At 31.7% G+C, this 21,998-nt stretch overlaps 3 protein-coding genes across 11 annotated transcripts in view; 1 reads left to right on the top strand and 2 right to left on the bottom strand.

The window, feature by feature from the left end:
- dac (dachshund) overlaps positions 1 to 8,952 on the bottom strand; it is a 159,037-nt gene extending 150,085 nt beyond the window's left edge. For all 5 annotated transcript variants that reach the window (XM_035094883.1, XM_035094882.1, XM_035094881.1 and 2 more), the window contains exon 1: positions 7,656 to 8,952. In XM_035094883.1, the coding sequence (XP_034950774.1) occupies positions 7,656 to 8,419 (764 nt within the window). In that variant the 5' untranslated portion in view covers positions 8,420 to 8,952. The remainder of the gene's footprint in view (positions 1 to 7,655) is intronic.
- A 6,676-nt stretch (positions 8,953 to 15,628) lies between these two features.
- Positions 15,629 to 17,286, top strand: alc (5'-AMP-activated protein kinase subunit beta-1). Its single transcript, XM_035094893.1, has 5 exons — positions 15,629 to 15,894; positions 15,964 to 16,328; positions 16,407 to 16,667; positions 16,740 to 16,970; positions 17,034 to 17,286. The coding sequence occupies exons 2-5, from the start codon at positions 16,131 to 16,133 to the stop codon at positions 17,178 to 17,180; spliced, it is 837 nt and encodes a 278-aa protein (XP_034950784.1). The 5' UTR covers positions 15,629 to 15,894; positions 15,964 to 16,130; the 3' UTR covers positions 17,181 to 17,286.
- Positions 17,287 to 17,498: 212 nt separating this feature from the next.
- Positions 17,499 to 21,857, bottom strand: LOC118074016 (chitinase domain-containing protein 1). Of its 5 annotated transcripts, XR_004691165.1 has the most exons (9): positions 21,558 to 21,857; positions 21,293 to 21,439; positions 21,042 to 21,222; positions 20,868 to 20,977; positions 20,628 to 20,782; positions 20,211 to 20,543; positions 19,988 to 20,132; positions 19,052 to 19,233; positions 18,679 to 18,811 (listed from the first exon to the last, which is right to left on the bottom strand). XR_004691165.1 is itself a non-coding variant. In XM_035094885.1 (8 exons), the coding sequence occupies exons 1-7, from the start codon at positions 21,669 to 21,671 to the stop codon at positions 19,991 to 19,993; spliced, it is 1,182 nt and encodes a 393-aa protein (XP_034950776.1). In that variant the 5' UTR covers positions 21,672 to 21,857; the 3' UTR covers positions 19,756 to 19,783; positions 19,988 to 19,990. The 5 variants fall into 5 exon arrangements, 4 of the variants coding, with proteins under 4 accessions (XP_034950778.1, XP_034950777.1, XP_034950776.1 ...); XM_035094885.1 differs by lacking the exons at positions 18,679 to 18,811; positions 19,052 to 19,233 and adding an exon at positions 19,756 to 19,783; XM_035094884.1 differs by lacking the exons at positions 18,679 to 18,811; positions 19,052 to 19,233 and adding an exon at positions 19,862 to 19,917.
- Between the last annotated feature and the right edge of the window lie 141 nt (positions 21,858 to 21,998).

Genomic DNA, 21,998 nt, shown 5'->3' on the forward strand with positions numbered 1-21,998 from the left:
CTTGAAAATTGCGGATTCATGAAATAGCCATCATTTATCATTCTCACCAGTGTGATTTGAATAATCAGGACGTAATTCAAAGTAATAGGATGATTGGAATGTATCGTCAAATGATGTATAGGATTGTTAAACATGAGAAAATATAAAATAAAGTAGGGATTAAGTCAAGTATAAACTATCCTCTCTCTCTCTCGTATTCAGTTTCCCCCATAGATATAGGGGTAGCTGCAGCGAGGGTGGCAGTGTCCTGGAGAGATGAGGGAGCTTGGATCTCAGTCTTGTCAGCTGTTTTAAATGTGGGTCACTGGCGCGTGAGTCAATCGATTTTCCATGTCTTTAAAAATTTTAAAACACACTTGTTTGAATTTATCACAAATCTTCTTGATATATTATTGCACTAAAAAGGATGAAGAATGTTTAAGGACTTTAGAGTGATGTTGAGGATTTTTTACGGTTCGAGTGCCAGAGACAAGTCAAGTAGGTAAAAAGCATTGAGAAAAATGAATAGACTTGAGAAAGAATAAAAGAGATAGAACGGAAGCTCGGCGCCAATACAATGCTTTGAGTTTCCATGACTTGCATCTATGTATTCTGAGATTACATCTTCGACTTCTAGAAACAACCTTTCTGTTGATTGTAACTGCTATGGCCATTATTCCGAGTGTCAAGAGTTCGCTGAACTGACTTTTCTAAATGGATAAAATTTATTACAACCATTGATTTATGTGCAAATATTATTTAATTGATTTTAATGAATATTTCATGCTATCCAGTGGCATAATTCATTCATCACAAAAGTTGCTCAATATTTCTAATAAATCATTCAACATAAACATCATTATTCTCTTGATAAATTTCATTAATTTCTCTGACAACACAAAACATTGTTATTAATTTTATACATAATTTTAAAATACAAATATTAAGAAATATTAATTTATTTTTTATTGGAATTTCTAGAATAATTGGAATTTAAAGTAAACTACTGACTGGTACTAATAAATGTTAAATCAAAATTCATACCTCGTAAGACCCTAAATCCAAACAAAATAAAATCTAATGAAAAAAATTTTTTCCATCACTAAATAAAATTTATTCCTGTAATTTTATAACATCGATATTTTTTGATGATAGAGATTTGTATCCCCAGTAACATTCGCGATAGCGTTATCGAGCAGTCGCATATTTTCTCATCCCCTTATGAGCTTTTTTTTTTCATCTCGATGAGACGTAAAAAGGAGCCAATAAAAAGCAATAGCTCTTACTCCCCATTTCCTGAAAATCCAAGAAAATAGAAAGAAAGAAAGACATGAAGTAAAAATATAATAAAGAGTAAGAGAGAAGAAATTAAAAGCCGAGTATAAAACGAAGGAAATTCTTCTTGTTTGTCTTTGTATTAATTATGTAGAATTAAGAACGCTTTACCATGACGGTCGGATTACTGGCTTTATTATTACTTGTTGCAGATTATTAATTATCAAGAATTATGAAGAAGACGAAGGGGGTGGTAAAAACGATATCGAAAAAAAAAAATCCTCTCCCTCAGATTTGTGTTTTCAATTAATTTTCTTTCCTAAATTAAAAACAATTACAAAGAAAAGTATTAGTGAAAATAAGAAACAAGACAGGCTCTTATTTCATTGGCTGATTATCTACTAAAGAAAACCATCAACATGGTCGATCGATAATCCCTCATCTTTGTGTTCTCTTATATACAGATACAAAAATTTTTTTTATTCTACTCTCAAGACGTGGGTGTTTCGCTTTTCTATTAGATAAATCATCGATATCATCAGTGAGTCAGTAGCATATGATTATAATCGATCCTTTAATTTAACAAGACCTCAATTATGATTCAAGAAAATAAAAAAATATCATTCAAAGATAATGAGTCTCTACAATTAGCGATTAAATGATTAAATTTATTAAGTAAATAAAAAAAAAACGTTTACTTTCACTTTGAAGCCCACGAATATGAACTATCACCTTCTATTGTACTCGATCAAAAATATTGTAAAATAGATATTTTGAATTGGAATAAAAACGATCGAAAGGTGATTTGATAGAATAAATAGATGTGTGTTGTAGAAAGATGTGTAATAGTATTACAGTGTGCTTGTAAATACCATAAAGTGCACGTATCTATATCAAAGGGGCTAAAACTAGCAACAATAGAAGCATATGAGCCCCTCATAACCATCGTACACGTCAGACATATCCCCCGCGCAAGTTCAACCCGTGGGTTACTACCACTATGTACTTAAAAAAATCTCAGGGCAGCTGCCATAACCGATACAATTGCATAGCAGCCAATATATGGAGTATAGACTGAAGATACAAAGCAAAATCATATCTAGGGTTGAGAGAAGGGCACACCCACCTTATAATTTTACGGAAGAATGATCAAGAAATTTAAAATGTTTCTTTCCAATCCAACTTCCATATCGACATATGTGTAGAGATTGAAAAAATGCACGAGATATTATGAGAAAAAAAAAGAGAATATGGGAGATAATTGAAAGTTCAATTAAGTATTTACACAAAAGTACTCTTTTTTGTTGGAAATAGTTTATTATTGAATTTAGTTTACAAGCTATGTAAACAGAAGCTTATGATGAATTAGAAACAATGGCTGATGGAGTAACTAAACAGATATTTGATTTTTACAGTCAGTTTAATTTTTTGCAATAATAGAAATATTGAATTGAAGTGTTATTTTAGGAAAATGTAATCAATCATTTCTGATAAGATTTATTTTTGCTCTAAAACATGGATTTTTAATTCATTTAATATTTTTTGGAGTAAATATTTATGAGTTATTTTGAAGATATTTATTATTGAATTTAGATTTAAAAAAATTAATGGAGTGATGAAGAATGTTTTAAAATTATGAAGTAAAATGATTTATTAAATAATTATGAATTTTTCCACGTTTTTATTTTTATCCCAAGTTGATCAAATATACCTTAAGTTCTTCTTCAGTAAATTAAATTGCAAAATAAAATCAACATTATTCAATTTTATTCACTGAATACAAATAGTTGCATAACATTAATAGAATTAATTTATTATTAATTAATATTTAACAACTGTTTAAAAAAAAATTTTTTTTAGATGAACAGATAAAAACATTGGTTTATATTTAACATTTTATGTACTATGACTTACTGACCAATAATTTAATAAAAGAATAGCTAATCACAGCAGCCATGATTTAATCTGAGATAATCACAAAAAACAATTTCATTCTCTTATATTTTTTCTTCATTCTTAAAAAGATTTAAACGATGAGATAAAAATTTTCAGAGCGTTACACACTTCTCATTTAGTTAATTCTAGTGATAGTAGCGAAAAAATTAGAATGAAGAAAATAATTATTCTACATGTGCAAATTTTTATTAAGCGTAACTCGAGTGTGTAGTTGATTTATCGGAATGCACCGGATGCATATTCACTTCTTATTTCCTTACGATCGCGGTCACGGCCAATGGCGAAAGCGGGAACGACTTCTTGAGTGTTTTAAAAGCGTTCACATGCTATTATCAATGTTGAATTTTCATACATTCTTAGATATATATATTTGTAGCTCATTGTCAGACTCATCTGGTGCAGCTTTAATGCATATATACATAGAGTTTAGTCTGGTGTACGTAAATAGATTACATGAATAAACGAGAAGAGAGCACATACAGAGGTAGGAGATAGATGAGAAGAGAAAAAAGAAAAAGACACAATGATAAAAAAAATTCAATAAGAAGTCAAGAAATAAATATTAATAACACTCTAGTGTATGAATTTATTTCATTCTATCCCTCTTCCAGCATTCACTAGGTATGTCTGCGCATTGTTGGGCCCATTACAGCAGCCAATTAATCTATGCACAATTTTATAATTAAACGGCTAATAGCGCATAGAATTACAAGCCAGGGACTTGCACACTCCCACGTATTGAGATAACACTAGTGTGTGGAAAAAAGAAATAAATGTGAATGTGTGAGCTCATAAAGAACAAGTTCGCGTCCTAAAAGAATCAGGACGTAAGACTCGGCATTTTTTATTCCTCTCCCTTTATTACTCCTTTTGTCTTTCGCTCGTAGTCTGATCAAAGTATGCCAATTATCCTCGCGCACGGGCTTTATTGTTCATTTAACTTGGTTAGGCAAATTAATTAATATAATTGACTAGACTCGTTAACTCGCATCACAGACAAAAGATACCGCATTATTATTTCCGTATGACTATTACACCCCCGCCTGTGCATATCATCACACAGTCTATTTTAGCTACTCTCTTAAACTCAAATAATAAACACTCAGCTCACATACGCGCTATTATTTCTGTGATACGATCGCTCACAGATTTCACACTGAGAGTATGCAACCGTGTGGATCTTATCTCCTACATAAGACTCAACCTTCATGTCTTCTTTTTCTTCTCTATATCAACTCGAAACTTTATTCTAATGTAATTCAATGCTTTCATCATGAAAACTCTTTCTTCAAGTTTACACGCCAACACAAACATTTGTTTTTGAAGAAATCTATACTTTATTATCAACTTTGATATTAGGATTTTTTTTCAAACTAAACCACACTATTTTTGAAGCATAAAAAATATTTCACTGAGTCACTGATCCATTTTTTAAAAATTTTATTCTGTTGAAAGTTCTTTTACGTATTTATAAATTTATACATTTTTTTAAAATAATTGTAAGCAGCTTTTTTGTACGTTAAATTATTTGATTTCACATTTTTTTTAAATATAAAATACCAGAATTATTTGTTAGAATACATTGTTAATTATTTTTAAAACACAAAATTGTTATACTAGATGAATATATTTATTAAACAGTATTGTTTCAATTCGATAAAAAATTTTAACCTGAACCCATTTTATTGAATTTCAATATTTAAACTCAATTGAAAAAAAAAATGAATAAATTCCGTAAATAATAATGGATAATAATAATTGTCCTTGTTATTTAAAACAAGTATCGATTGTTTGATCATAAAAAAATTTTTTTTTCTCATTCTAATTGAAAATAATGATTCGGTTCAATACACAGCAGAATACTATCTCTGATAGAATAATAATTCTAAACTTGTGTTCATTTAAGTTCACACACTAATTAGTCTTGTCAATCAATAATGTTTTATCATGCATGCAATCTAACATTCTAATAAAAAATTTATAAAATAAAATAGCATCATGACGTATTCCAATAAATACTTTGTTCATAACCTAAAGATATTTTAAATCTGGAAATTAACCTTTAATCACTTTACAAAAAAATTCCAACTTGCAATGTATAACTCTTAACACAAAAAGTTGATAAGATAACTATTAAAACTTCATAGGAATGTAATTAATTAATAATACATAAAAATCACAAAAATTGACAGCTAATAGTAATTGATAATTTTATATAATATATAATCATAATCATTAAATATTCTCTTTTCATTTACAAAGTTTATTATCATGATTATATAATGTGTTATATTATTATTTAAATACTTTCATTATTGTTTTGTTACTGACAGCAATTAATGAATGGAATGACTAACTCCTAAACTATTTCATGATAACAATAATTCATAAATACTACTACTACTACTTGTATTGATTTACATTTTTTTACATAAAATGTATTTAATTTCAACACTAAATTTATTAATAAATATTTTGTTATAAATTAATTGCACTAAAAAAAAAATTTTACTCCAAAAATTCAGACTAAAAAATGTTTTTTTGAGGAAGAAAACAAATTTATGATGAAGGAACATTTATTTTACTACTTTTCAACAAGAGAAAAAGAAGTTGATAAAAAATTTAAAATCATGTATACAAAGAAAAATCTTTCTCATTATTATTATAATTTATTATAATTTATATAATTAGCTTAAGCTTCACAACGAAATTGAGATAGAAAATAGCAGAAGATCATTACAATGTGGGTGGTATTGAATGTTACATAAAAACGGACAGCCAAGTAGTTCGAACACACTCTACAACTCATTTCTGCATCATTTAGTACGGTTTCTCATTCATTTTCTCCACATGAATTGTCGATAGAAAAAAATCACTGACATAATTATAGAGATAAATTAAAGCCAACGAGAAATATAAAGATATATAAACTAAAACTTAATTTATCTATCTTGTTTGAAAGTAGAAGAAATGAGAAAGGAATGAAAGTTAAGTGTGTCGATAGAAGTAACATAGTAAGCAGAAAGAACCTGCACGAGCCGACGGCTCACGAAGTTCTGTTCAGCGATTGCGACACTGGATTATTCTGATCCCTAACCCTACGTCACTTTTCTCTTTCTCAATTTCTCTCTTGCTTGCTCTCCCTACGTTTTGTCACCCAGAATCCGTTTCCGTTGTGTGCTTCTCTTATTGCCAACTGACAAAGTGTTGTCATACAAACGAGATAAGTTCAAGACTCTTAAACTAACTGATAACTCAATTTCCTTCAAAAGGACTTAAAATCCTATTCTTCATCAATAATTTTTCAAATCTTCTGAAATGATTTTTGACACTCGCGAAATGACGTTACCATTTTGATAATAAAAAATCGTGAAAAAAACAAAAGTGGAAAAGCTGTAAAGTGACAACATTTTCTCAGTGAGCTTGGGGATCCCCTCGTTTCGTTTACCATTCCATTTCGTCTGCCGTCTACTTGTGGGTGGGGTAAGCTTGTGATGGGTATAGAGTACACTGCCTCTCAACGTTGTTTGGGGACGATTCATTCGGAGAAACAGCCGTGAAAGGGACACCTGTTGACGCCGGATATATTCGAGTCGAAATCCTCAACCATAATTTAAATCAAACCACCAACAAATTCTAGTATTTCCCTTGTCAATTGAAAGCTTGAAATACTCAAACACTCTAGATGACAAAACCTCAATTAATCTTCACAAAAAAAAATAAATAATGGAAATAATCTCATGCCATTGATCCCTAACAAATTGGTGGAAAATGAATATCACTGTTTTATGTGAATTCAACATCAAGTGAATGATAAAAAAAATCGATTGAAGTTAAAAGAAAAGAATGAAGAGCTTTTTTTAGAACAATTGGTAGAAGAAAGAGACTTGATGGGATAGGAAATGTACAATAAGAAGAGCAGACTGAAGAAATAAATCTTGAAGACTGTACAGTAGTGTTAGCTGTTGAAAGAATGAATGAGGTGAGTGATTAGTAAAAAAATAAATGACTCAATATCTCAGTGAACAAGTACAAAGGTGGTGATAAAGGCTTAGAAAAATTGAGAAGTCATAATTAAAGGATTATCTGGCTTCTGTGGTAGTGGGCAGTGGGCAAAGATGAAGCGTTGCCCAGAGGGGACATGATATTATTAATGTACGTGAAGATTCAAGCTTCCGTTTTGTCGAAGAGGCACGAGCGAGCTCAAGCGCGAAAGAACAAGATACGCACACCATGAGTGGAATATATAACACAACAAGTGTGCAAGTATGAAAGAAGAAATAGCCTGGAGGCTATCGGAAGTCTCTTATCGTTCAGTTTGATCGAGCAATGTAATCACTTCTATACTTTCAACAAGCCCACACTCTTTCAGACTGATTGATTGGCTTTGAATATAATTCGTACGAACTTGATTATATTTCTGAGTGTAGTAACACTTAACTAACCTGGCGGTGGTGCAGTCCCTGTAGAGGACATCAAAGTCCTTGCAGCTGAGTAACTTGCATCGATTAACTCCAGGCTGAATAGCTCCAAGACCACGAAGAATCCTGACTTGCTCGACGTTGCACACGAGTGGAACAATATCGAGTCTTTTAAGTTTGGTATAAACAGTATGAAGACCACCCACCAAGTGTTTAAGGAATAATTCAAATGCCTGAGGCAAACAGAGCATCGTATCTCCAGCAATGATGAATGCTGCGACTTTCTGACCACGATAATCAACCAATTTGCACTCATTAGCTGTGGGATCGCTGGAACTGATGGGTGGTGGACTGTTGTATGATCTGGGTGGTAAGACACCATGATGTGCAGCCATAAATTCAAGTGGGGAGCCATGATGACCACTGAGCATTCCACCAAGCTGGCCAAGAAGACGTAGCTCTGGCGGTGGAAGACCTGGCATTCTTGGTACCATACCAGGAAGACCACCTGGACCTCCACCAGCTGACAAAGGTGGAGGACTTAGAGGTTGAACTTGAGGTGGTGAACCTCGCGTTGGTGATACTGGAGTTGGAACACCACGATGATGTTCACGTAATTGATCACGAGGATGTGATTGGTGCGACGGTGGTGGTTGATGTTGAGAGCTAAGATGCTGCTGTGATGGTATATGTTGAGCCGACGGGCTATGGGGATGCTTTGGGCTCCCTGTAACTGGACTAGCACGGCTACTATGCTCAGACGAACTATCCATTGCTCCGTGGTCCATACGCTATGTCAACTTGTCACAAGACAACTTGTAGGAACGTTTGATTATGATGAAAATACACTTGAACCTTATTTAAACCAATAGGCCCGAGGCTTCACAGGAGCTGATAGCTTCTGCTCCTGGGGCCTGATAGCACGCCAAATAGGCTTGCAAAACTTGATATACACACTACACTAATAAGAAATCGAGTTAGTGTCTCACTGTCACTACGCTAGAAAGTTGAATTCAAAATCACTTATTAGCACAGCCTCGCGAATTGTCCATGGTCAATGGGTCCTGACACTCAGGATAACATCCTCCACTGACAGTTCATGATGAAATTCACTTCAAGATATTTATTGTTAACCCGATTAAATAGACCAGTCAAGTAATTAAAATGACAGACAACAACGCGACACTCGAAATCACGGAAACGTCTCGTGCGAGAACAGCAAACGGAGTAAAAGTAACAACTACGATCACGACGACTGTAGAGCAGGAACGCGCGTTGCTCGTTCTCAAAGTGGCAAACGCTCTGTCGGTTGAGTTGGGAGTATTTCCCTACCCAGTCACAGATGTAATAAATAAAAACATCAGTAGAAGCTCCACGAACGGGGAGGATGGGCGTGAAAGTCTCTCCAACTACCAGTCGGTTGGTCGATCGCGCAGGCCGCCAAGTTGCGTCATTGGCTGGAAGGAGTCGTCATGACACGCCCGCTGTTCCTTCCTCTAGACAGTGGCAAAACTACTGATCATCCCTACCACCAGGTAAATCCACCACCGACGCATACTCACACGTGGACGTGAAGCAGTAACACATCCGCGACACAGTACGGCGACTCCGAATGAGCGAACCGGCGCCGCGACCTCGGGGGAGGGGGGGTTTCTTCTTTTTCCTCTCAACTTCTCTTTCCTCTATACCCCCAGCTTCTTCCCTTCCATTGTCCTCCTCGCGTTCAACTCTGTTTCTCTGCTTCGTTGAGCGCCACCGAAGAATGTCGCTGTGAAGAATCGATCGCAACCCACCTAGCTTTCTCCTCTCACTTCCTTCAACTCTTATACCAACGTATAGATCCTGTCGTACTGTACTATTCGCCATCAGCATTACACGAGCGCACTTATTTCTTACGTGGATTATATTCCCCCCCGACCAATTCCACCCTTCCTCAACCACCCCTTTTTTACTACAACTTTTCTCCTTACTCTCGTCGCTCTTGAGTTTCTTCTCCACCCAAACCTCAGCTTTTGCGATACTCCAATATCTTGACTACACACCATTTTTAACTTTTAATTCGTTTCAAAATATGCTCCAAATTATTTTTATACACTTCACCGTTCAATTATTTATTTATCTATTTTGCAACAGATCTATCCAAGTGTCACTGACCGATATCTAAATTCTTGAGAATCTTTTCGAGAATGAAAAAATAGGCAGGTATATGAACTGATGAAGATTGAGAGCTGAAAGCAGATGAGTTCTCTCACCTGCTCACTGGCCAAGTGAGGTGTGAGCAAAAGCAGATATGATGAGGCAAGAAGTGCGGTGAGGGACGACACCATACGATTATCTTGTCATAGACGAGTTTTATACCAGAGCCAACGAAGGAAGTGAAGAGCACCGAGGGGAGCCACCGTTCGACTATCTTTCGGTCGGTCAACCCCTCATCTCTGCCCTCATCGTTCTAGTGACCCAGATTTGCACGGCTAGTGCGAGGGTCTCTCTCATATGATACACACATACGCACCATAACAGCTGATCCCTCGACCTTACACAATTTTCTAATGAATCCAAGGAACAATTAGCATACTCAATTCGATTGCCGTTGTAATAAACTAATTATAGTTACAAATGACTTCAGTTAATTAATAAATTCACAAGTTACTATTTTGGAGCACGAAATAAATTACAATCATTGTGCTTACGTACTTTGATAAACATTTTCTAGTTAATTTTGTTTACATTAAACCTTTCGTATTAATTATTAATTTTTTCTTCTAAATTATCATGTCATTATAAATATTCACTTAATTTAAAAAATATTTCCAAACCTTATTTATTAATACATCTAACTAAAGCTGCTCCGAAATCAATCATTACAAACACATCACCAAAAAAAAAAAAAAAGAATCTTCCAACTATTTAATAAGGAAAAATAAACAAAAATAGTTTTAATAAGTTATAAATCACAAAAAAGCCAAGAATATATTTAAGAAGATCTTAAGAAAGGTCTAACGAACGAGTTGAGAAGGCTGGCCAGTAAAAGTAATCAATCAAGAATCGATGTCGCTTGTCATATTTAAAGAGTGACAGCGAATTTCAAAACGCCCCTAATTAGTTTCAAAAAATATACAGAATATTGATACAAATTGGCTTTTAACGTTAATTAATATATATATTATTAGTTTTTTTCAAACACGGAAATATTTAAACACATGTTGTCAATTATGTCTTTATATAAATAAACCTTTTCATTAAATACAAACTTATAAATAAATAATTTAAATTATTTAAAACAATTAATTAATATAAATTATATTTTTATTGCTAAATTATTAAAATTGTAGAAAATTATTTGTCTTAATAACAAAAATTGCAATGAATTAAATATTTTGTATATAAATGTAGAAATTTAATGTTAAACTTGAATAAGCAAAATAATGAAAGACAACAAATGTAATAAACAACGCTAGAACAATGTATGCAGCAGCATCAAACCATTTTTCTGTAGTTTGAATCATTATGCTGCACATGTTGCAGTTTGGTGTTTTATGTTTCTCTCTTATTCCCGTACACATCTAGTATACATAAAGTGAGCACATCGGTTTACGAGATACTAATTATCCATGCGCCCCGGTGTGTTATTATAAATAGCCAATCGTTATGGACGCACCCACATTCGCTATGTATGCCCATAATGGCGTGTTATCGGATAAATAAAACAGATAGCCTCAGAGAGGGTGCAACTCGATTACGCGCAACACACCACCTCCTTTATCATTATTATAATAAACCAAAAACGAGTGATGGCCAAACAACAATGTTTTAAGTCCATTTTGGGCAAAGAATTTTAATGTCGTATTGGGAGAAGGTTTATGAAGAACTAAATGAAGTAGAGGTTGATGATCAACAATTGATCTAGTCTGGAAGGTGAACAAGATGAAGGAAAAATTAATAAATAATTGTGATTGATTAATTTAAATTATTCGAAGAAGAGTCTCACCAATAATTTTTTTTTCATCAATATTATAATTGAAGTTAATAAATATATTTCAACTATTGTAAATCTTTTTAATTGATTCATATTACAAATTAAAATTGTTCTTTCAAGAAAAATATTAATTTATTCTTCCAATACGATTTTACGATATGAAGTGTTTTATAAACTCTTCAGGATTTGATTTCAAAATTAAAAAATAAATCTTTTTATCAATAAATTTAATTTAATTAAAGCTGACAACAAAAATGATTCATATGTTCAATTTTTTTCATATGATTGTCTAAAAACTTTGAGTAACAAAAATAATAAAACAAAAGCTGTCATTTGCATATTTAATAAAATTAATACCACCAAGAAATATTAGTTGTGATATTTTGTAGGAATTTAATTAAGTGATTATTTTTCCAACAAAGGAAGAACTTTTTACTGTGAATAATTTAAAAAAAAGTATTTTAAAGATTGAAATATTAATTATATTAATTATGTGTATCCGAACTAAATATCGCAAAATGAAAATTTCAATTATCACCCTCTAATCAAGACCCCTGCTGTGATCCAGCAGCAAAGCTAGTTTCGTTACACGTGATGAAAGGGTGTAACGTTGGAAGGCAGCTTCTTAAATACACTTTTCCCAAGTTGGGGTAGCGAAAATGCGTCTTTAACGAGGACCGCCCGGACCTGAAGCCACGCGTTTACTCTGGCGTAGCCATTTAGACTAAACACATTAGAAAACTCATTTGAATATGGCACAATGGCGCGCGGACGATGAACCAAACAAGAAGAAACAGGGGGACATTTACTAGTATGAGATATCGCTATCTTTATCCACAGCAATATCATCAACGAATAAAATGTATCGAATGCTTAAAAATACTGGTCTGATTTCAACTGAACTCTTGAAAAAGCTTTCCTCCACCAACAATCTCTTTTTGCAGCTTGAGTAGTATTTTTTCAACATCTACTAAGAGCAAACGAAAGTCTAACAAAAAAAGCGAATGAAGGGAAAGAAGTTTGCTCTTCTCTTTTCCTACACTCCAGCCAATACTTTTGCGCCCCATCGCCACGTTCGAAGACAATCACGTTGACACCGCGTGATGGATGTTCGTTCTCCTGAAAATACATCCCAACGATCCACACTCCTCAAACTCTCAGTCTCGCTCTTCTTCTCCTACAGTTTCTCGCCAATAAAGCCTATTGTAAATGCCAACTATTCGAAATATTAGCCCTCCCTTGGTCATGATTACCCGTCGCTCAGTCATCCGCTTTGACGGCCGCGTAATCCTTCCGTCGTATGTTCCAAGGACATATTTTGCATCCTGCGACAATGTCAGCTGGTCGTGGTAAAAAACAAATTAATCCCCCAAAAATTTGTATTGAAATCCTTTTTGGTTTGCCATTTTGTTTATTTATTTTAATATTTCAAACAATATTAAACATTTTGAAAAACAAAAATAATTAATAATAAATAAATGGACTACTTAATCATTAATTTCAAATTTGTTTTTTTTTAACTTTAAAAAAATTTAATGTAGAATTATTCTCAGTGGAAATTAATTGCATTTATTGATTATAAAAGAAAGTTGATGCATTGAATTAATTATTTTTGGAGTAAGAAATGGAGGTCTTTGCAAAAGTGAATTAGTTATCTGACTTTTCTTTGATATCCGTTAGTTGGAAATGAAAAATGGAAGGGAAGGCTTTGATAAAGAATTTTTTAAGTTTTCTATAACGCGAAATATATTGTTTGTACTGACTTTAATCTCCATTATAATCGCACGTGCTGAGCCCGCAACGGATCTCCTCCTCTGAGAGGTCTACACCGGCCAATTTTGAACTTGAATTGTCTGCGGATGATGGATCGGTCTTTTGTAACACATTGATGATACCTTCACAGATGTATCCACTACTTTCCTCTACGCACGTACTCTTTTTCAACGTTAAACCACTTGCTCTCGTGATTATCGATTAAGTGCATGCACATCACGTCGATTCAAATTATATTATCATTTTTTTATTCTTAATATAACCAAGTAATATCACTAATAACCAATCAGAAATGTAATTTTTATAAAGACTTCAATTTATATAAATGAAAAGGTTTAACTTTGAAATAAAAAAATTAAATTTAAAAAATATTGAAGCAGATGTGCCACTCAAAAAGATAATTCCAGAAGCTTTTAAACCAATCTAATCAGTGTCATTAAATATCTAATACATTTAATAATCGAAAAGTCACCCATATTGCGTAAATGAAAGCTATGAAGCTTGATAACATTTTATGTTTGACGTTCAACTTCAACTGGTATATTCGATTATATCCACACACTTTAGAAAATCAGAATATATCTCTTGGTCATTGAAAGTCAAGAGCTTGGCTAAAAGCAAATTCTCATTTTTGTTTGTTCTCGGATTTCGTCCCAAGAGGATTAAATATCATATTCGCAAGTCAAATCGATCGTGAAAATTCTAAAGAAAAAACGACCGAGATTTATAAATAATAAATTCACATGGACTATATAGCAGAGAGAAGAAAATGGATAGGTATAGCAATAAAGAAACATAGTAGGAGGTAAAGTGACATTCGATGTCATATACTCATAAAATCTTGCTATATATTGGAAGTAAAATACAAAGAGTGGATATAGATTTTATTAATGTACTGGATGTGTGTAGTATTTATTTTTCTATTCTTTTTTTTTTGTATTTTTAGCATTGAATGAATATACAAATTTAATGAAGGAGTCATGCTTTATAGAAAAAATATTCAGTAATATAATGCATACTGTGTTATATTAAATATGAACTTACTAATAAAACATAATTGGATAAAAATGTTCATTTTTATAATATTTGAATAAAAAAATTTTTTTTTATTCAATTAAATTTTCTAGATTTTTTTGTGGAAAATATTTTTCAATCGAGTTGAAAATGAAGCGAGAGAAAAAAAATGTGTCAATTTCTATTTTTTCAGTCGGGTAAAACAGTGTTTGTTGGTAAAAGATAAATCAGATTTCTATAGGAACTTTTTATTGCTGACCATAAATAATACCGACAGTAGATGTTGATGTCGGTAATATATCGACGTATACTTTTTGCGCAGGAAAGCGTCCCAAAATGGCTCTCTGAAATACTCCCGCGTTTCAAAAAATTCATAAATCAAGATAAAAAAAAATTCAACACAAATCGAAAAGACAAAATAAACACATCGAAAATATACTCGGCTTCCATCATTTACCGAGAATTGCTGGACCGTTACAATCTGACGCAAATCGAATATAAATTAAAATTTCAAAAATTATTCTAAAAACTAACTACGTAATTACTTAAAAGAAAAAAAAACTTACTGAAATTGTTTTTACTCAGATGAATCATTTTACAGATGCATAAACCTTTCTTTGTTCTACAGGCACTTCTAGGAAAAATTAACATCACTTGTTTCACTTTATCAATATATAAATTCAAACTTTTTTTATTATTGCTCAAATTGATTTATTCATATATTCTAATTTTTTTGGTGCATATTTCACTTAAATTGTTATGAAATTTACTTTTTCATATTTTTAAACATTTAACACTCGTTGTTAATTTATTTTTCAACCTCCAATCTTTTGATTACTGTAAACGATCCACTCTAACATCACTACACTCCGGCTACTAAAAAGAAACTGATGGCAGACGCTTCAGATACAGTTTATGACGCTATGCGCGCTCCAATAACAATACCCCCCTCCCCTCTCCTCATCATAATCAAATTTTTGAAGTCATCTACAATGACTCCAATCAAGCGATATATGCGATTTTTGTTTTCGAGTTGACGAAAACAATCGAATTGAAATTATTCTAGGAATTCGGTCAAAACAGCCCACTAACGCCGCTATGTAGTGTTTGGTATTATCTGTCGGTAAACTCGACTGTTTTACTTATTTTAATTGTTATTGACACTTAGAATTTACGTAACAACAATAAAAATAATAATAATAAAAAATAATAACAATATCTGGAAAATTTAAGTAAAATAAATTTTCTAACCTTAAAGTATTAAAAAGTATTTAAATTTCTAACTCTACAAGTTCCGAAAATATTTATTTTTTAAACGCATGCTCCAAGTTTTATTTCGTGTACGTTTCAGTAGTCTCTGTGACGTTGTTTTATCACGCAATCAGCTGATATTCTTTAACATGAATAAATTTTTCATTATAAATGGAAAAGAAGCCACTGCTAAGGCAATTGCAAGTGCAATATTTATTTGAAATTATTTGGTAGTTTTTGTACAAACAAGTAAGAATTATTAATGACTTTTCAAAATGTAAACAAGTGAATGTAAACATTGATATTATTCTATTTTAGGTAAATAGGAGTGTCTTTCATGATCAACTTAGTAAAGAACTTTGTTGGAATATTCCTCGTAGTTTAGTAGCTTTGAAGGCTTCTCTAGCTAATAACTTTGATAAAATTAACCGATTTATTCTTTATGAAAATTTATTCCAACTGAATATCTACTTTAATCAGTGAAAATGGGAAATGCAGGAAGTAATCAACCAGGTAATCATCATCATGGTAGTGCAATAACTAAAGACACACATCGCCAGAGCAAAGACCATCCACCACCTTCACCAGGTAAAGATGGACAGGTTTTTACTTTTGCACAAAAACCCAGCCAAAAGCTAGTCTTCCAAACTTCGAATGATGAAGAAGAACCATACTTTCAAAAGGTTTTTTTTTAATTTAGTGATGGTCAATTATTTTTACATTAAAAATGGTGAATAATTTACTACTGTTTTTGCCAATAGGATAATAACCAAGGCTCTCAACGACCAAGGTCCAGCACTGTCTCGGAAGGTACAAAAATGAAAGACAACAAGGTTCTTCCTACAGTGTTCAAGTGGGAAGGTGGTGGAAAACAAGTGTATATTGGTGGATCATTTTCAAATTGGAAAAAATTACCTATGGTTAATAGTCATGGAGATTTTGTAACCATTATTGATTTACCTGAAGGTGATCATCAGTATAAATTTTATGTCGATGGAGAATGGAAATATGATCCTAGTTTAGTAAGTATACGAAAAAATTATGAAATTTAAAAGCCAACTTTTAAGTGCTACATGCATTAAATTTTTTTGTAGCAAATTGTCGATAATGTACAAGGTACAAAAAATAATATGGTATCTGTAAGAAAGTCTGACTTTGAAGTATTTCAAGCATTGGCAAAAGATAGTGAAGGTGGAGCAAGCAGTGTTCAATCTGAGTACTGTCAAGAAATTCCATCACAGAAACCTTGGGATAAAGTAGCGGGACCTCCAATACTTCCACCACATCTACTCCAAGTCATTCTTAACAAAGACACACCTTTATCGGTAAATAATTTTATTATTAATTTCTTGTATCGAAGATAGATATTAATCACAGTTTAATTTCAGTGTGAACCAACACTCCTACCTGAACCAAATCATGTTATGTTAAATCATCTCTACGCTTTGAGCATCAAGGAAAGTGTCATGGTATTATCAGCCACTCATCGTTATCGTAAGAAATATGTAACAACATTGCTGTATAAACCAATTTAAGTCTAAGTTAATTGCCATATGCGTAATCGACACACGACGTTTCTATTACATCGATCTAAGTTGTAGAAAATCACAAATTTGATTGGAATGAAATTAATTTCTTAGATATGACGTCAATTATTTTAAACAAAAGAGAAAAATATACTAAGATATAAGAATGAATTTTACATTAAGCTACTGTAAAATAATATCAATGAATATTTATTGTTATTATTAATGATTACTATGACTATCAACAATTGGAATTCTTTTTAATTGAATTACGATTTTCAATGGTATAATCGGATTATTCTGATATCTTTATTTTTTCGACTAGAATACACTTTCTTTCTTTTATCTAAATATACAGTGGTCAATTGAATATATCAATACAAATTGAATTTATTCTTATTTTACTAATTAATATCATTACATTCTTTATTCTAAATAAACATTTATTATATATTAATTATTAATTATCATTTGTGCAAAAATTAAATCAAATTTGTTCCGCATGAACGCGTACCATCTGGATTAACATGCCAACCACCAGGTTCATTGCATTCATCATTATATGATCCTGATTGCCATGGCATAGCAAAGGGAGGTTCAGCTTGAGTCCTTAAAAAGTAAGAACCCGTTGCAGATCGGTCTACAAATTCACCCATGAAGACTAATCCAGATTCATTACATCTTCCTTCAACATAACTTCCCCAGTCTGAACATTTGGTGGCTAACAAGCCTGTTTCAGATATAATACTTTCAGTGTAATATGTATAAGCACGTCCATGACTACAAGCCTCTAAAACGAAAATATTCAAGTCATATCGTGATTTTGATAATTAATAAGACGAGTATTGATAAATAAAAATATTTGTGATAACTACCTGTAATTTCGGGCATACAACAGCACCCCGGTTGTATAGCAACTCCGCCATTTGGATAAAAATCAACAGTTCCTAAAGGCTGTAAAAATCCTAGTATTCCTCCACATGAATGAATTACATCTACAAACTGTGCATCTGAAGAATCTAGTCTATTGTCTTTTGTTGATAAAGCATGGAAGCCAGGTAGAGCTGGATCTAACCCAGTAATTCTGCTAATTTTCCCTGATGTTACGGAATATCCTGCATTTCCAGCTACATGTGCTCCCAGAGAATGACCTAAATTTGAATGGAAAAATTAATTTTGTTTTATTCTATATCATCATCTGCATATTTTATACTTTACCAAGAAAATGAATATTGTCTAAGCTTAATCCAGTTTCGCTGATTAAATAATCGATAAACTTTCCTGCTTCGGCTCCAACTTTTTCTGTATTTTTCATCGGACCTAAGTACCATGTATTGGAAGCCAGAGGTTCCCAATCAACGAGAATAACATTATAATCTCCTTTTTTTAAATAAGCTTAAAAATATTATTTTAATTAAATAAGTTAAATATCCAATAAGTAAAAGATATTTTGAAAAAATTTTTTTTATATTTATGTAAAATATAAATTACCGTTTTTTAAATTTGTTGGACCTACAGCTAACGCACTAGATTTCCATCCATGAGTAATAAATTTAGTTTGTCGGAAAGGAGAGAAGTCAGAATTTCTTAAAGCATCTGGATTATCAGTAAATAACGCGGTTCCATTTTCAGGACCAGATCTTTAAATTATAATTAGAAAATAAATAAAACTTTTTATTATTGTTATTTTATGTTTCATCACTTGATTATCTCATTAATAATAGAATTTACTACCGATTCTACAGATAAAGAAGTTGATTTTGATATTCTTTATCAAAGTTGATTGATCGATAAACGTATCAGTTAATTCGCAAGAGTCAAATTTCTATTGAAATCAATTTAAATAATAAAACTTACCTTGTGTATAAAATAAAGCTTACTTCTTCACTCAAAAATCCTCGATTTACCAACTCAGGACCAGACCCTTTCAAAATAGCTACTTGTGGATTATCATTACCATCAGGCATAAATATCCAATCTTCTCCATAACTGTCATATTTTTCTCGCAAAGGACTTTCTAGAATATGCGGTTCGGCTCGGTTGGGTTGAAATAATGTGAACACTACAATAATAATAGTTGTTAACTTCATTTTTTTTTACAAAATTAAACCACCGAGATTGGATTAACGCTTGAGCAATGGGTGTGCTTTAAAATAAATTTTGTGTAGCAGAGCTAATATGCATGACAATGAACGACTGATATCAAATTAGACTGCTAATTCAGGGTGACAAATAACCAGTTTATATACCTGTACGATATCAACATAAATTCTAGCAACTCTTCGGCCCACTTTTTATACTTTATCATCTAAAGATTTTTTTATCGCTTCACGCGGAAATACTGCCAAGTAGTAACTTAGAACAAGACCTATAATTTTAATTATTCATGGCAGTTTACGTTTACACCTGGTTAATTTAGAACATTTGTGATAGTTTTCTATCTTTTAAGACAATTAAACTATTAAACTTATTATAATATGACATTATAATAACTAAAACCATTTTTAAATGTACTGTTAACGTATATGTTACAGTTTTATTACAAAGTTAGTAATATCACAAGCTTTTTTATAAATTAGATACACTCATCTTTTTGGGATGTTTCGTTTATTCTAAAAATATAAAATAAAAATCTATCACTAATAACAATATAAATAATTGAAAAACATTTGAAATTGATTTTTTTTCATCAAATGAAAAATGGAATCATGCAAGAATATATTTTTTTTAATTTTTAAGACTTTATCTGGAAGTGAAAATAAGAAATATTACTCAATTTATGAATAATACTTGGTAATTATAAACACAATGCTTACTTCTTAAAATAGATCGTAAAAATAATTGAGACCCTGTCCAAGCTCCCAAATAGAAATTCCAGTTCCTAATTGTTTGGCCAAATCTAGACGCTGTTGAATATAATAAAGTGTTGGATAAAAAACAAAACCACTGCCTGTAGAAGATCTAAAGATACATAAATAATTAAAATAATTTCATAAAATATTCAACTTGAGTATATTTGACAATTATATTGTAACTCACTTGTATTCAAAGAAGTGTTCTTTGCTCTTATCATCCCATTGAATTTTTCCTTTTGCAGACTCAAGAAATTTTAAATATTCATGTCCCAAGATAGGACCACCGCCTTCAGGCGTGTAATTATTACCATAAAAGTTCAATCCCATTAAAATTTGTGCACGTTTTGGACTGTTATCATCAGGTACTAATATTCTTACACAGTCTCGTGCCCATTCGAGTGGACTGTTCGGACCTGGGCGTTGAATACTCGCAAAATCGTAAGTCATCAGAGAAAAATAATCAACATAAGGTGATAAGTAGTCAAAATATTTTCGAGAAAACCTTTGAGCTTCAGATCTGTAAAAAATTAAGGTAAAATATACTTTGATGTTGAACAAATTAAATTGTTAAAATGACTTTCAACATAAAGACGATTCATACGCTCGAGTCGGTGGAATAGCTATTATAACTTGTAAATCCTTATTCTTTAGCTTCTTAGCTATTAATTTTATTATATCAACGACTGTTTCTGCATCTACTTCAGTATATATAAATTGATTCCATATTTCTAAGACATAGCCACTGAACTCATATGTCTTAATCATGAAGAGAACAGAATAAAAAATTCATTTAATCAATATTTTTATCTAATGGTCATAAAACATTTTCTGTGAGGTTTACCTTTGCTGTGCTTATTAGAGCTGAAATTAACTGGTCTTGTTTTTCATGATTAGCATGAAATGACGTTATTTCATGTGGAGACCATCGTTCAAATAATACTCTTGGTACAACTGCAGAAAAAATAATAAATAAATTGAATTATTCCTCTAAATTTACAATGTTTATTTCACTCACTTCTTACGGTATGATTTTTATCATTAGCAGCTTTCATATCTTTAAGCCATTTCTTTTGAATATCATGAGTAGCAAGTTGGAATTTCTTACCAACTCCAGCTACTATATTGAACCAAACTGGAGAAATTAATGTAAATTTGTTGTGGAATGTTTTTGCAACATCATAACCATCTGCATTCCACTACATTAAAAAAAATTAATATGTTAATATTTATAAAAGATTGCTTGAATTAATTTCATTCAATAATTACTGGAGTTATATATCCAAGGACTTCATTTGGAAAATTTTTTACTTTAGTATTTTTATGATAAAGTCCGCTTTCTTTTAAAATATCGGTACTTTTTGGATTCTCTACAACTAGTCCTCTATCAAATACACTCTGGTTGATAGGTCCTTTCTGTGAAATTATTTAATCAAAAAAGATTTTATTGATAAATTGATATATTGATGAATAATCTAAATGATGAATGATAAATAATATAAATTTCTAAATGAAATCTGAATAATTATAATACCTTGCCGGTTATGTGTCCTTTATCTTTCTTTTGTTTGTTAGTGGGTGGAGACAAAGTACACGTAATTGTTGTAATAAACAAGGATATGTTAATAATTAGAAAAAATAGATTCATTATGAAATTCTATGTAAATAGTGAATTATTTGGTAAGATTTTATTAAATAATTATATGACGAATATTAGAAATAAAAGACTAAGAAATCATGACACAAATATCATTATCATATGTAAAATCAGTAAATTTTTAATTAAAATGGAATTTACAAAGAAACATATTGCATTTAAACAACAAATAAAAAACTGTTCCACATATAAAGGTGCATTTACATGCATATGACGCACTGTAGCTCCATGTGTACAGATGTATACATTTGTTTACATTGCTGTTCAATGTGACAACGCCTTAATATATAGTCGGACTGAGGAGAGTTCCTCAGATCC

The sequence above is a fragment of the Chelonus insularis genome, unplaced genomic scaffold, assembly GCF_013357705.1.
Source record: "Chelonus insularis isolate UGA/USDA-ARS -01 unplaced genomic scaffold, ASM1335770v1 scaffold_714_pilon, whole genome shotgun sequence".
NCBI classification, from domain to species: Eukaryota; Metazoa; Arthropoda; class Insecta; order Hymenoptera; family Braconidae; genus Chelonus; species Chelonus insularis.